The following is a 16768-nucleotide window of genomic DNA, read 5'->3' as shown; positions in this document are numbered from 1 at the left end:
TAAGAATGTTATTTATGTCCTGTAACTTTAAACTCTACCAATAATGTATTAGATACACAATATATAGGAAGGATGTTCAGTATTGCAGATGATTATATTATATGTATACCACTGATAGTAGGTTGAATGCCACTTTTTATATGTTTAAATTTTGATTATCCCTTTTGAGCAAATTCTCTAGTCCTGTAAAGTGATTGGAGAAAGCTTAATAAACCAGATTAGCTTTTAACAGAAGGGCCTTCTCTGAATTGATTATACTTCACTTCCAGTGTGGAAACGACACTTCTAAGTGGTCGGTAACTTTTCTCCTTGCATTGATCTAAATGTACTATCGTGTTAAAACAGCAGTGGAATGCTCGTATTTTTGCTGTCAATTTACTTTATTTATGAAATGTTTAGCCATGGCATTATATTCCATTGATGACTTTTTTTTTTTTTTTTTTTTTTTTTTTTTACAGAGCTTATAAAAACAACATTATTATTGATGTTTCCTAACCTACATTATTAAGTTTTTTTTTTCTTCTTTTTAAAAACATTTTGTAAACAAAGAGAGGAACTAATACTTGCTGGGGCACGTTAGAGACTTCGTTTTTTAAATGTAAATAAAAGTACACAGGAAGTGTGGTTTTTTTAAGGTTAATGCAGTTAAGCTGGTGACGTTGATTTTTTATGTCAGCACTACAGTTCTTTACAAATACAGACTAGTTTTGCACTACAACAAATGTGTTATTTACTACAATAGATCTACAAATGCAAAGCCATGTATTGTCTTTCGTTTGAATATGGAGCTTCATCATAAAGACATTTTACAAAACGACAAGTGATAGGTCTGTGCATATTATTGTTAATAATAATAATAATAATAATAATAATAATAACAAATTAACTGTCTCGTACTAAAATTAATACATGCTGTGTAAGAACTTACCAAAATACTATCTGCTCTCTAACGTCACCTTTAAAAATAATTTAACCAGCACTTTCTGAACCTCACACAAACATATAATCATGGGAACGGCTTGTATGATGATGATGATTATTATTATTATTATTATTATTATTATTATTATTATTATTATTATTATTATTATTATTAATAATAATTTGAATATTTGTAATACTTATTTGAATACCATGTTTCAGAAACATTGTGTTTTATCCTCCTTGTCGCCAAACTGCTTGGCATGTTTTATTACCTGTCTGTCTCCATATCAGTCGAAGTCAAATCAGTTACTTGCTCAGCTGAAGACATGCTTTCTTTTGGTGCAGGGTTTAATTTTTAAAACGTATATTTTAAGCATGCTTGTATTTGCTAGCTTGGGTGGATATTGCACCAAGACAGCTGGGCAGTGTGAATGCAAGCTTAAGGAAATCATTTCAGCTGCCATTTACCACGGCTCCATTCGTTTTTTACGTGTTGTTTTGAACATTTCCTATACTGTATGTAATGTTAATTTTTATAAGCAAAATGATAAGTAAATTGTATTTTCTTCGTTCTAGTGCCGATGTATAGGCTTTTACATAAACTACAGTAGCCTATGTATGTTATATTTATTCATATTTAATTGAGATAAAACAAATCAAAAGAAAAACAAACAAACATTCTATACATAAATTACCTGGTTTCAGATGATTCTGTTATAGAGTTGTGAATGGGCGTCAGCACTATTTCATTACATCAAAAATAATTTGGTTAGTCTTGTTAAAATACAGATGTGTTAAGAATGATTTAGCAATGTAGGTATATATATATATATATATATATATATAATTTAAATACAGTTACATATATAAATGATATAATGGTGATAATAGAAATACAGACAAGGTAACTAAAGTTACAGAAATAATACAGGAGTACACTGTAACATTTACTAAAATGAATTGCTGAAAAACCAAACACACCACCCCATGGTGCTGGTTTGTTAATGACACCGCAGTAAACGGTGTACCAAAAGGTTTAAATGTGTCAAATTACCAAGTTTACGAATGGAGTGTATAGGCTGCATGCGACCCCTGCTGGAAACCTGCTTGTTCATGGTTGAGGCAAAACAACAACAACAAAAAAAAACAAACACTACCGCTATGTTAAAATTCTGCAACCTGGAGGAGGCACCCTCATAATATCGTCACTTAGCCGATTGAAACAGATGAGCGGAGATCCCCTCAGGCTTGTTCTTAAATCATCTAGTGACTAATAGTTGAAGCTGATATATTTTCCATTTGTTCTCAGAAGTTCAACTACAAAGTGAATTATGTTGGATCAGATGGTGTATGTGGCTGCTGTAACGGTGTTAGGCGCAATGGAGCAAGGTAAAAATCTACTGTTTTCTCTTTGTAAATGCATAGCTTTAGAATATTAATGAATATGAATTTCAAATCTGTGCATTTTATTCCGCCTACAATTACCAGGTAACCATAAAAAAAAAAAAAAATCTGGAATAAAAACAAATTCTGTCTAAGAACAATTGTTTGCGTCCAAAAATCAAAATTTATATAAATATATACTGCGTATAAAACGTTATTATAAATTGTTAAAGCCACGCCTACTTAAATTGAGGGGTTTGTTTTTGTATGTTGTTTGGGTTGCCACTTTTCCTTTGAGTCTTTCTGATTCCCTGTTAAAACTGACCATTATTAGGGTCTGATCCAACTCGCCTGCAATCTGCATAGCTTACCTCCGCCCATTCAGTCATTGTACAGCTGAAGAAACAAGGAATAAAACTAAAGTTATCACAATTAATGGCAAAACCTCTGAAACATGTTCAGTGATTGACAGGTTTTAGTGAAGATCTGAAGTATATGGAGAAAATAATAAGGGTACTTTTACAGAAGTTAACACTGGTAAAATCCATAGGAGGCGATCTGCTCCGTTGCGTGTATGTAACGTACATCCCTTGTATCTGTAACAACTGGTGGTCAAGGGTGCTGCAGAATCCAATACGGATTCATGTCAGCGAATGTAGAGTGTGCGCTTTTAAAAAAAACAACAACTCACTGTTATATATATATATGTGTGTGTGTGTGTGTGTGTGTAAAATCATGCCTAGCAAAGAGAGTATTGGCATAAATATCGCAAACTTAAAAATAAATGTACAAATAGTCTGTGGACAATTCAGTTGTCAAGTGCACTGTAATATGATCACAAAAGAAAGTTGTTGTTGTTGTTCCTACTGTACCTGTGTCTTCTGCCTGTGATTTTATTAGATTAAATCACAAAATGGTTAACCTGTATTCATTGTTAATGGTGTCATGTCAAGTGCAGAACATAAAATGAGCACAGTACAGTACTATTTTAAAATGTGCTTTAAGTACAGTTTTCGTACAGTACTGTGCGTCTTGTAAATTTACTAAACTGTTCTCATCGACACAAGAGAGAAGCTGTTCCTTGTTCGCTCCTTTATTTATTATATAAATCAGCAAACTTAAATTTACATGACCTTCCTCATAATGTAGTAGAAAAGCCCCAAAGGAAGCAAAAGTACCTCTTTTCTTTAAATTCTGCCCTAAAAAAAACTGTAAGATTAGAAATCCCAAAAGTTGTTTGCATGAGTAACAAAAAACATAATTAAAGGGATACTTCTTAGCATCAACATTTTGTTAAGGAGGAAGTAGCTTCAAATGTTGTTTTAATTGCTTTTTATTTTTTGCATTTCACTGGTGCATTTTTCTCTATATTTACGTTGATTCTGAACTTGGAGAATCCCAAGTCCTGGAACTGAACAGCCTTGTATGATAATGCTTATGATACTATAAAGGCTGCTATGAAAACAGTATGCAACTCCTCAACAGGGAAATAATCACAGATTAAGGTTGAACACTCCTATGCTCATTTCTAAAACCTCCTCCCTTAAGAAATGTTCTTGTGGTTTTAAAACCTCGATTTTCAAGCAGTTCATTACAGTACTCATCAACACAATGGGCTCAAGCAGGTACAGCCTGTCTAATATAACTACATGTGAACTAGCTATGCTCACAGTGCTCTTGCTGTTCTCTGGGAGGCTTCAATTAAAGGTGCTTTGAGGTGTTTCACGGAAGACAATTTATAAATCTCTATTGTATTGTATAACTATATGGTGCAATTAACTAAGGGTATCATTTTCACTAAACACCGGATGTTCAAGTTTACCATGTACTGTATCTTGGAAAATACATGCCTAGCACCCAGAATTACACATCATCATCATCATCATCATAATAATAATTTTACTGTTTTGTGGCTGGAGGCTGGTTGAAAATATAAGATAAGCAAGATTGACGTAAGATTGACGTTTGATCAGATAACCCCCCAAAATGTCATTTGGGTTTTGTCTTAATGCTAATTGTAATCTATGCAAATAATATCGGTGCAATAGTTCATATGGTTCATCTCGGGGACACACAGAACTAATCTGCTGTGTTTTAAAGGCAGCTAGCCAGTAGACCAGGACCAACATGTTTGTCTCATCTTTTTGTTACTGTTACTATACAGCACTGTATTACTGAACTATCTGGATTTATTACACAAAGTAATTTCCTGGTAATCATCTGTTAAAGCTCTCAGACGTTTCCTAGACTTTTCACATTTTAACAAAGCAACAATTCAGGCATGTAAGGGGGGGGGGTTGTTACATGTGTGGGTCATCGCTGAACAATACTGAGGCAGACACAGAGCATTGGGTGTTGATACGCCACACAGGCACGCAGATTTAATAACATACAGGGGCTGCCACTAGGGTACCAGCAATGTTAGCCCTAGTGTCAGATTTAATAAAGAAAACAAAAAAAATATCTAAAGTGAGCTAGCCTCGCTAAAAGAGTCATCCCACTCCAGGAACCTACTACACTACGCAAACCCTCTATACACTGTTTGGGATCAACCTCCCATCTGTAATGCGTTATGGACTTGGATGTATTCACCACAATGGATATATAATTTAACCATCAAATTATGAAATCGCAATCCGGGTACGAAGTGTGTCAAAGTATAACACATCTTGTTTGTTCCAGCCTACTTCTCCCTCCAAGTGATCAATGCCAGGCGGAAATATTCTGTGTCTCCTCCGTCCATTGCAGGGCCCCCGGAGTTTGAGAGAGTCTACAGAGCACAGTAAGCCTTTCCTTGGCTTCCTCTCTATACCAGTGTTGTGGTGTTTTTGTAAGTCTTTGTGTTATTAGCAGAAAAACAATGTCCAGCTACAGGTTGGCTTGTATATAAACAATTCGGTCAAATTATTATACGGCAGTGCTTCAAACTGGGGGGTTTGAAGTAACTCCACTTTTTGATTTGCTCCTATAGACGGCAAGGTAAAGTCATTCTCGATGTTAAGGCCACCGTCTGCAGTCCCAAACATATCAAGCCTCTGTTAAATTATTTCCGATGCTGTAAACTACCAGGCGCATTTTCTATGGTGAGGGGGTGTATAGGATATGCAGGGATGGAATGAAAGCAGAAAGTGAACTCCTGGGCCAGACAGCCTAATCATTCCATAGTACATTCCTAGACTACATCCATGCATTTCAATTACACTACTGTGGATTATCACTGATCACATCTAATAGTGTTTAGTGCTTTTGTTACTGTTTTTTCAGGGTGAACTGTGCAGAATATTTTCCACTCTTCGTCTCCATGCTCTGGGTGGCTAGCCTCTATTTTAGCCAAGGTAAGCATCCTGTGTAAGCCACACTGGAAAAAGATGTGAGAGCACAACCATAGCAAATTCTGCAATTACAGAAACAGGCTCATTAAACACAACTTAGCAGGGAGACGTTTTATAAGAGTTTTATAAGTGTTCTAAGAAACTGTCAAGTGTTGGGTGTACAAAGTTATATATGGTGTATCCTATACTTGCAAAATGTATCAATATAATAATAAAATCAGTAATCTAAAGCTGCTATTTAACTTGTTTCTTTTCCAAGTTGTTGCACCTCTCTGTGGACTTCTCTACCTGTATGGCAGATACCAATACTTCCATGGCTACGCCCAGTCTTCTCAGGGGAGGTAATGACTTCCGTTCTTCAGCACTAGCTGTGAGGACAGTCATTCTTACCAAGTGTTACCTATGACTGAATTGGAACAATCAAAGTCAAGTCTAAAACACTGGGAACATTTTAAAAAAGACTAGATTCTGTGCTTTTAACGTAGACCCCCCGCCCCCCCCCACCCCCCCCCAATAGGGGAGAATGGTGTGCTAACGAGGATGAACCCTGATGGACCAAATGGCCTTTTCGTGTTCCCAAACTTTTCTTATGTTCTTAGGTCAGTTATTACAGGCTTGTGGCTTTAATGGTCAGCATAGAATGAAAGTTTCATCTGTCAAAGTGTCAAATCCCTCTAAGCATATTTGTAGTAGCTAGTGAGGTAATATTCCTAAACTACTGCATATCCACTGGGAACCTTGTGGTAATTATTAACCTGTGGTTAAATAACACAAGGGAAAGGCATCCTTTAAGTAACAACTGCCTTTATAAAGATATAACTTACAGTTGTATACAAAAAATACATATCAAGAATTACAGTACAATTAAGAGCAAGATACAAAATACAATGACTTTAGTCCTAATAAGAGCAAAGCATATATTTTGGACTGGTTGATGACATTGTCTTTTTATGCCAGTTATCTATTTATTTTTGAAGAGGCTACAAGGTGTTAGGATATCCCTTCACTATAAACACCAGTTTGTTGCGGCCTGGGCTACTAAAGCTTGGGTGTAGGGGTTGATCTTTATGAATAAGGGAAAGCAGTAATCCATGCTATATTTTTTACAAAAAAAAAAAAGTTTATTTAGTTATAAAACAAATGCTGAATAAGATGTCTGTGTTATAACGTGTCAGTACAGCTTTTCTAAAGTTCAGATACTGTATCAAAAAGGAGAGGCAGAAACGGAGGTTAGACTGAGAAGTTGTTTACAGTTTGAACAACACCGGTACTGTATTTACTGTAGAAATATTGCATGAATCACTAGTATAGGGAATTGGGGGACATGTTGTAGGTGCGTTATAACCGAGAGCCTTATAGCGAGGGAGCACTATAATACCTGTACTTTCAGTGGCACTAAGATTCTTTTTTCATACTTACAGTAATTACTATAATAGTTTGATATAATAATGTATTTATTTTCATACTAGCATTAACAAATGATGTGTTTCTGTTCTTCCCCTGCCTAATTGATTTAATCAAGCCTTATCACGAACCCCCCCCCCCCCCCCCCCCCGCCTCGTGGGTCTGTAATGTCCCCTGTACCGGAGGTGGTTGTGGTTATTATCTTAGTGCATTATCTTAAGCATAAACTCAAAACATTTGCAAAAACAAACATGCACATTGCTGGCAACTTTGTGTATATTCAAAGGGTAGCTCCAAAGAAATCATAAGGAATGGAATTTAAACAATGATCTAGAACAACAGAATAAACTTTAAACTGCTTAATTACAGTAGAACTGTTTGTAGTGAAAGGGACACTTGTAATGTCACAATTCCCAAGCCAGTCTTTGAACTTTGTGCTTTTGGCACTACAGTCCCATGTTCTACTCCCTAACCATCCTCTTCTCTGTGTGTCTTGTGTCCGCAGGCTGGCTCCAATGTACTTCAGTGCTCGGGTTCTCTGGCTTCTGATTGGTTTCTCCACAGTGGGGGTCCTCAGCGACCTGAGCAAAATTTATTTCGGAGTAGCTTTTCTTCAGGGACTGAAAGTCTTCCTCCGATCGTATTGGATCCCATTCTAGGAGGACTGGGTAGTGGGTGCTGTGTTACAGTTGACTGAAATCACTCAGAAATATTATTGCGTTTTTGTTTTCATTTTTTTTTTATATAACCTCTGTGTCTGTGTGTTTTAACTAGGAGCTTGTAAGCCGCTCTTCAGCAGTTGCTCGCCTGTTTTGCCTTGCACTTCGAATTAATGCACAGATATCATGATCCTGGAGTATGCGCTTCCGCCCACTGTTACCCTTTGCTGATGTCTTTCCCTCAGAGTTCCATTCCGACATCACCTTAGACACCGTTGCTCGTGAAACATCAGCAAGTTGAGCTGTCTTGGTCACTGAAGCTCCTGTCAAGCGCGCCCCAACAATCACCCCTCTTTCAAAGTCACTGAGGTCTCCTCTTGCAGCCATGCTAGCCATAATTATAGGCAACCAGGCCTGTCCAGCATTTTTGTACATGACCCTAAGCATGCTGGGATGTTATTTGCTTAATTAACGCATGAGCCACACCTGTGTGGAAGCCCTTGCTTTCAATATACTTGGTGTCCCTCATTTACCCAGGTGTTTCATTTTTTTGTCCACTGCCTGTATATTGCAATAAAAACCAGTAAGTATGACTGCAGACATTATAAAACCGAGCAGTAAGAAAAACTAAGAAAACTAAATCTGAAGTTATTTCCAATCATAATCCACAAAACTCACTCAGAAGAGCAGTCTGCCTCCTTTTTATGTACGTTTTTTAAAAAAGCTTTATATATATATATATATATATATATATATATATATACTGTGTCTGTATTTTAACTAGCAGTTTATGCGCTGTTCTTCAGTTCTGTTGTATTTTAAACACATACACAGTATATCCATTATATATGGGACAGTATTCTTTTTAAAATTAGTTTTTAACCTTTATTTAACCAGGAAAGTCCCATTGAGATTCAAATCTCCTTTTCAACAGAGACCTGATCAAGAATGTGACACCATACAAAAAAAGAAAATTCTAATAATTCAAAAGAACACAACAAATACATATACATGTACATTTTGTATATGATTATTTTAGCATTATTTTCAAAATCACTCAATTAGATTTCTATGGTAAAACTATAACAGAGTTAATCTACTTGACGTAGTTTCGCATAGTTTTACCTCATACTAGTAATTTGCATACTTTAATTTGAATGTTCATGATAGTAACTACATTTGCAGAACAAAGAAAATAACAACTTGGCAAGGAACTTGCTTCCCGTAAAGCCACCTTTCACCAGCATTGTAATTCTGTAAAACCTTATCGTTAGTGAACAGATTTCCTCAAAAATGCAATCTCAGTTTTCTTTGTTCTGTTCTCTGACTAAATAAATACCACAGTATATTTGCCAGTTTTTCTGTAATTCCTAGTAACAGAGATGAAAAACAAACAGATTTTTGAGTTATTTAAATGCTGAGTTATTGAAACACTGCAATATTAATAGATCTGGTTGGTCTTTGATGTCATAGCCGTGCGGTAAGACAATTATTACCGCATGTTCATGTGATCTTGTTCAGCCAATCACAGCACTTAATTTATCCAAGCCATTTTATAATGAAGTTTATGCACTGAGTAAACATTTGTATTAGCAGTAGAGCTATTAAAATGGTAGTCTAGACTTGGTAAGGCCTTACTGTCAGGTCATACAATGTATTAACTAATTATAAACTCATAGAAAATGTGTAATAAAATCTAACCGGGTCTCATTGGTGGAGTGTGATGTTTTTGTCCTGTAATATTAGAGTGTACACTACTGACTACAAGGCAGGTGCCTCACAAGGAGTGATCCAAAGGCTTGAAATCCAGGGAGCAGGAATTCCACAAGGTCTCTGCAACCTGTCCAACAGCCTGCAAGCATGTTGTCTTCAATGTGAAAACAAAACGTCTTCTTAAGAATGTTTTTTTTCCTATGGAGCGTTGTTTATGTACAGTAAATATACTATGTGTAAACTTTTTTATAAGCAGTGTCCAGGCATGTGTCTAGACCACAGTAAAATCTATCCCTTTAGAACTCGTGTGATATAAGAGGCACCAGACAGATAGATAACCGAGAACGCATCTTTCTGTGATGTCATGTCCGCCCACCAGCCACTGTAGTCGACACTCAGTTCAAATGAATTTCAGTGAGGGTGGCAAATATGAGATTGCAGTCGGAGAAGAAAGGAGGTCAGTTGTAATCTTTAAATCAACAGTATTGCATAACCTCGACAGTATTAACGTGTGGAGAAAAGGAGGTAGGTAGCATTAAATAAATAATGTTTATAGTCCCATAACAGTCTACAGACGGGTACAGCAAGGCAGCTGTACAACCATGAATTGTCAGTTTACAGGCAGGTAAGAACTGCGGGTTCTTTACTTGTGCCTAACATTACATTGTTTTGAACATCAATTTCACAAAATCTATTGTTATTTATAAAGCGCCTTTCAAAGTCTTGTATGACATTAAATCATTGTTTTCGTTGTGCATGAGTAATACGTTGTGTATGTGTATGTGTGTATATATATATATATATATATACACACATACACACACACACATATATATATATATATATATATATATATATATATATATATATATATATATATATATAATATATATATATGTATATATATATACAGTACTGTGCAAAAGTTTTAGGCAGGTGTGAAAAAATGCTGTAAAGTAAGAATGCTTTCAAAAATAGACATGTTAATAGTTTATATTTATCAATTAACAAAATGCAAAGTGAGTGAACAGAAGAAAAATCTACATCCAATCAATATTTGGTGTGACCACCCTTTGCCTTCAAAACAGCATAAATTCTTCTAGGTACACTTGCACACAGTTTTTGAAGGAACTCGGCAGGTAGGTTGGCCCAAACATCTTGGAGAACTAACCACAGTTCTTCTGTGGATTTAGGTAGCCTCAGTTACTTCTCTCTCTTCATGTAATCCCAGACAGACTCGATGATGTTGAGATCAGGGCTCTGTGGGGGCCATACCATCACTTCCAGGACTCCTTGTTCTCCTTTAAGCTGAAGATAGTTCTTAATGACTTTCGCTGTATGTTTGGGGTCGTTGTCATGCTGCAGAATAAATTTGGAGCCAATCAGATGCCTCCCTGATAGTATTGCATGATGGATAAGTATCTGCCTGTACTTCTCAGCATTGAGGAGACCATTAATTCTGACCAAATCCCCAACTCCATTTGCAGAAATGCAGCCCCAAACTTGCAAGGAACCTCCACCATGCTTCACTGTTGCCTGCAGACACTCATTCGTGTACCGCTCTCCAGCCCTTCGGTGAACAAACTGCCTTCTGCTACAGCCAAATATTTTGACTCATCAGTCCAGAGCACCTGCTGCCATTTTTCTGCATCCCAGTTCCTGTGTTTTCGTGCACAGTTGAGTCGCTTGGCCTTGTTTCCACGTCGGAGGTATGGCTTTTTGGCCGCAAGTCTTCCATGAAGGCCACTTCTGACCAGACGTCTCCGGACAGTAGATGGGTGTACCAGGGTCCCACTGTTTTCTGCCAATTCTGAGCTGATGGCACTGCTGGACATCTTCCGATTGCGAAGGGAAGTAAGCATGATGTGTCTTTCATCTGCTGCAGTAAGTTTCCTTGGCTGACCACTGCGTCTACGGTCCTCAACGTTGCCCGTTTCTTTGTGCTTCTTCAAAAGAGCTTGGACAGCACATCTGGAAACCCCTGTCTACCTTGAAATTTCTGCCTGGGAGAGATCTTGCTGATGCAGTATAACTACCTTGTGTCTTGTTGCTGTGCTCAGTCTTGCCATGGTGTATGACTTTTGACAGTAAACTGTCTTCAGCAACCTCACCTTGTTAGCTGAGTTTGGCTGTTCCTCACCCAGTTTTATTCCTCCTACACAGCTGTTTCTGTTTCAGTTAATGATTGTGTTTCAACCTACATATTGAATTGATGATCATTAGCACCTGTTTGGTATAATTGTTTGATCATACACCTGACTATATGCCTACAAAATCCCTGACTTTGTGCAAGTGTACCTAGAAGAATTGATGCTGTTTTGAAGGCAAAGGGTGGTCACACCAAATATGGATTTGATTTAGAGTTTTCTTCTGCTCACTCACTTTGCATTTAGTTAATTGATAAATATAATCTATTAACGTCTATTTTTGAAAGCATTCTTACTTTACAGCATTTTTTCACACCTGCCTAAAACTTTTGCACAGTACTGTATATAATCATAAAGACTGTTAAGGGACTAAATACATTATTTGTTTAATGCTACCTACCTCCTTTTTGCCACACGTTAATACTGTCGAGGTTACGTTGATTTAAAGATTACAACTGGCCTCCTTTCTTATCCGACTGCAATCTCATATTTGCCACCCTCACTGAAATTCATTTGAACTGAGTGTCGACTAAGTGGCTGCTGGGCGGACATGCGCGTGACACGAGACGAGGTCGTTTATTTTTTTGCAAAAAGTAACTGTAATATTACTACTCCCATCAGAAGTTGAACGCGTTATATTACCTCGTTATTGACAAAAGTAATATTATTACATTAACGCGTAAATAACGAATTGCCCCAACTCTGACTATTTCCATGATTATCCCCACAACCGATTCAAAGCTCCAAAAATATTAAAGCTGTGAGCGCCATCTGCTGGAAAACAACAAAACAGAAGCAAACTAAATCTTGAAACATAATCAAGAACGTAGTCTTCCAACCACATTGGGTCTACAGAAATGGCAATGCACATTGTCTGCTTGACTGTGACTTTCCGTTATTACTGGTCAAAGATCTGCATTGGTTTAAAGCAGGTTCCGTCTTAAATCAATTTTAACCCATTTTTCAATACAGTCCCAGTGACTTGTCCATGTTTACTTTCATGTGTTTGGTTTGATGTACACGCTATATTGGCTTTGCAGAGTGTGTATCACGTCACTGATTGTGTTAAGGTGCAGTGCTCAAGAGTGGGCGGAGTTTGAGCCCTTGTATCGCATGTACACATATTTCCCACTGTGTGGCGCTGTAGCACAAGGAGGCTTTGGGTACTGCTCAGCTTGCTGTACTGTCGTGCATGAGGGAATTGTTAAACTTGCCAAATGGGAGTTTAGACTGAGTAAGACATTTTTCCTCCAGCTCATACCTACAGTAGTTGTTTCCTGCTAGTTCTGTGACATGTAGCAGTTTATTTTTCTCTTTACAAACCTGTGTCATGCTTGATTTTGAGAGGAACATTTTTAGTTAACTGTGAGCAACTAATTACTAATGTGTATAAAATGTTCATTTTGTATTTATAGTTAGTTAATATATTAAAATATCTATCTATAATAATAGAAAACAGGGTCTCATTTGCTAAATATTACTGTAACACAGATAAAGAACATCACCATTGATTAAATGCCACACCCAATTTAGTTTTTACTGTTTGTATACTAAATCACAATCTATCACTCCATACTTGTACAGTAACTGAATGCCAAGCCATCTGCCTGGCAATCTTACTGAATTTTATGGATTCGTCATATGGCATCTGCAGATAAAACAGAAAGAACACATCTGGAAAGGGGGCAGATTGCAATAAAAACAGAACCACATCTGGAGACAGAGTAGATAAAATAGGACCCCACATCTGGAAATAGAACTCTTTTGATAACAAGACTTGCTATTCTGTTTAAACATTTTGATTAAGTTTTCAAATTACATACATACACTACTACAGATATTTAACATACACATATACATCTGGAGCCTCAATTACTGTATTACAAAACAGAAATGCTATTTAGATAGTATAGTATTAAATATATATTTTATAAAAGTAACAATAGTAAGATAATAAGAATATAATAAACAAATGAAGCCTCTCTTTTGCCAAGTTTTTTTTTTTAGAATTCAGAATACTGTATGGCCATTGTCTTCTGGAATGAGAACTTGATTGTGAAAGTTCTACCCCTGTTTCTGTAGCAACGACAATAACAGTAATTGATTAGGTAATCTGCGAAGCACCTTTTTATTTAGGTAATACTGTAAATTAAAGTCTGTCAATCACTTTACTGACAACGCAACACATCTGCCTGCATAGAGATCTCGTGCTAGGGTCTGGCTGGTATGCAGAATTAAACCGTTATTCCTGGGACGGGAAGAGAGGGGAGAGGAGGGGGGTTAGATTATACACCTTAAGAGTCCTATTTAGCAGACAGCAGACAGTGATAGATTGGGTTTATATTTCCACAGTTGAGCAGCTTGCCGTTGGATAAAGCATGCACTTCCTCAAGGATCTTCTGGCAAAGGTGTGCGGTATTGTCTCCTCAACTAATTATAGCCATCCTTTGCCAGTTGAGTTTGATAGTCTCCGCACAAATTTCCACCCGAAGAAGGCTCCTAGGAGACAGGCCACCTCCCTCTCCACCCTCTACATCCTGGATTACACCTCCCGAGCGGGAGAGCTGGGCCTGGAACCTGGGCCTCCTGCACTCAACCTCGGCGGGACGAAGCTCACCTTCAAAAATGGTAAGTGGATATCAGAGGGAGGGGAGAGACCCAGCAAGTCCAAACGTGCCCTTCGGAATCTGAAGCAGAAGAACCGAGTCCTGGAGGAGGAGAACAACTACCTGCAGGTGCGCACAGAGCTGCTGGTGGACATGCTGGCAGAGAGCACTGCCCATCTGCAGCTCCTAGAGGACGAGGTGGAGCGCAAGGCATTCAGAGACACGAGGCGGCGCCAGTCTGTGCGTAGAGTCTCCAACGTCACCGCTTCCAACATCCCAGAGCCCATGTTGGTGGCAGAGTCCGGTGAGGCACAGAAAGAGTTGGGGAGAACCTCCATCCCCACCACCACAAACACCACCACTGAGCCCATGCTGATTCCAGACAATGCAGAGGGCAAGAAGGAATCTCACAAGTCATCAGAACCAACCACTTCCACAGCTCAACTCAGAACGTTTCCAGAAACAAGGAAGGAGAAGGCGGCTGTGCGAAGAGCTTCAACACCACCTGGCTTCTCCACTGTTGAGCCCATTAGTGGGAGGCCATATGTACTGTAGTATATGCATAGATTCTCCACCTCTCCAAAACTAAGACTATGTGATCACAGGACTGAAGCCTGTGGCTTTCACATCCAATTGAAAAAAATAGATGTCCAGTCCTGTCTAGTTCCGGTAAATCGTAATAAACATTACTTTGAAGCACACTTATAAATTTGTGTGTTTATGGAGAGGTGTGAGACTAGGGGTCATATCAATAAACGTTACACCAAAATACAATCAGCACAATTATTTGTGGAAAAGAATGAAAATGTTACTATTATAAGATAAATAACAATCCTGTTTGGAATATTTTTGGTTCTTTGTATTAACCATTTGGGTTGTTTGTTTCTTAGTTTTGTAACATTAGCACAGTTTAATTTAGCTTTTAAAAATATTATCGGTGAAGGGGACTGCTGGTTTAGGATTGGAACTTGAATTTCAACCTGAAGGTGTGGGTTTCCATTGACAGGATAAACATCTGTAGTTCTGAATTTGAGTTTTGATGAAGGCAATTTTATTTTTCCTGTTAAAAAATACTGAAAGTTGAAAAAACTATTTAGAATATAAAGAAAAGGCTAGTAATTAACACTGGGATACATGCTTTTTACAACATGCACTGCAAGTGTAGCCATTCCTATATCAGATGAACTGTTTGAACAGAATTGATTAGATGTAAATCTTACAAATCAGATGAGAGGATATTGCGTTTCATTCAGGTGAAGCTAGTTAAATCTGTTGCTTGTTTACAGCAGAAACCCAACAACAGTCTTCATGGATATTAAATTGTGTTAAAATAATCAAAAGAGGCTTTAAAAAAGTCAAGGTCATATTGGTGGAATGTATTAAAACAACCAATCACGTCCAAAGTTCAAAAGCTCTAAAACGGAAGGGGTATCTCTGTAATTGCTTTGCCTGCAGCAATTTCTAAGAGGTCACTTAGATGACACTTTCTCAGCAGTGGGGACAGAACCTTGAATTAAAACTGGGCGGAGCAACTCTTGAGACAATTTAGAAACAACAATCAGTATACATTTTAAAAGCTTAAAAACACTATGTGGGAAAAAAGTCAAAACAAACAAAACTGACATTTTATACAAAACAATGAGGGTATTCTGACCCAGATGTTGAGTAGAGCTCAGCTGGCCAAATGTATTGCTGTTAAAATCCTGTATTATTATGTATTAAACACCCCCTGACACACACACCCAGAGTGTACTGACTATATTGTACTCCATCGGTCTATGCAATTCCGGAGCCCTTCAGGTGTAGAGGAAGCACCATTTCATAGTGTTAACTGGAGTTTCCTGTGATTGTGTGGTTATTAGCACTCAGCACCCTGCTTTGGCAGCTATCCCACTTCCTCCACACAGCCACAGGAAAGCTACAGAAGACAGGAGCAATCAACCGAAACAAGGGGGCAAAGCAAAGCAATTTTCTTCAGTTTGCGTACAGTGCTTTGATTATAAGGATCTGTTGATAAGCATGTACAGCGCTTGCATGTGAATAACATTGCATAGATACTGACGGTTTTGTTGTACAATATTATTGTGTACACTTTTGGTGACTTTTTTCAATACCCAAATGGGTAAAATATTGTACTGTAGTTTTCTATATATATATATATATATATATATATATATATATATATATATATATATATATATATATATTTTTTTTTTTTAAAGACAATACTATGATTCTCAAGCACTTCTAAATCAAATCAGTCTCATGCTTGTATTTTTATCTGAAACCATTCTCCAAGGACATTAGTCTCACATCTGCACTGTTCATATCTGAATGAAAGAGATGTTTTTGTTAAAATGAAATTAGTTTACTGTTGGAATTTTAATCAATATCAGGATGTTAAACCAGGGCAAAATTGAGGATGTTTTCTGAAAGCAGTTTAAAAATTTGGTCTACTGTACAAAATATTGACACATGAGCAAAGCCCCATTATTCTCAGACTCATTCTGTGTAACTGGTGATCCCTTATACAAGTTTACCACAGTATTTTAAAAACAATACAAACTGAGGTTATTAGCAGTTACTTGTGCAGAATTGTG

General features: G+C 37.4%; 2 protein-coding genes across 3 annotated transcripts; both read left to right on the top strand.

Annotated features, from left to right (window-relative positions):
- The first annotated feature begins 737 nt into the window (after window positions 1-737).
- Window positions 738-9412, top strand: LOC117413502 (leukotriene C4 synthase-like). Of its 2 annotated transcripts, XM_034908408.2 has the most exons (6): window positions 738-827; window positions 2234-2313; window positions 4990-5089; window positions 5572-5642; window positions 5899-5980; window positions 7549-9412. In XM_034908408.2, exons 2-6 carry the CDS (start codon window positions 2256-2258, stop codon window positions 7700-7702), a joined length of 465 nt encoding a protein of 154 aa, XP_034764299.2. In that variant the 5' UTR covers window positions 738-827; window positions 2234-2255; the 3' UTR covers window positions 7703-9412. The 2 variants fall into 2 exon arrangements, with proteins under 2 accessions (XP_034764299.2, XP_058852792.1); XM_058996809.1 differs by lacking the exon at window positions 738-827 and having other exon boundaries at window positions 2104-2313.
- A 4528-nt stretch (window positions 9413-13940) lies between these two features.
- On the top strand, window positions 13941-14861 carry LOC117412797 (uncharacterized). Its single transcript, XM_034021372.3, has one exon. The coding sequence runs from the start codon at window positions 13941-13943 to the stop codon at window positions 14721-14723; it is 783 nt and encodes a 260-aa protein (XP_033877263.3). The 3' UTR covers window positions 14724-14861.
- Window positions 14862-16768: the final 1907 nt, after the last annotated feature.

Source organism: Acipenser ruthenus, chromosome 23 (genome assembly GCF_902713425.1).
Source record: "Acipenser ruthenus chromosome 23, fAciRut3.2 maternal haplotype, whole genome shotgun sequence".
NCBI lineage: Eukaryota > Metazoa > Chordata > Actinopteri > Acipenseriformes > Acipenseridae > Acipenser > Acipenser ruthenus.
The sequence above is the reverse complement of the archived record's forward strand: the minus strand, read 5'-3'. Positions and strand labels throughout refer to the sequence as shown.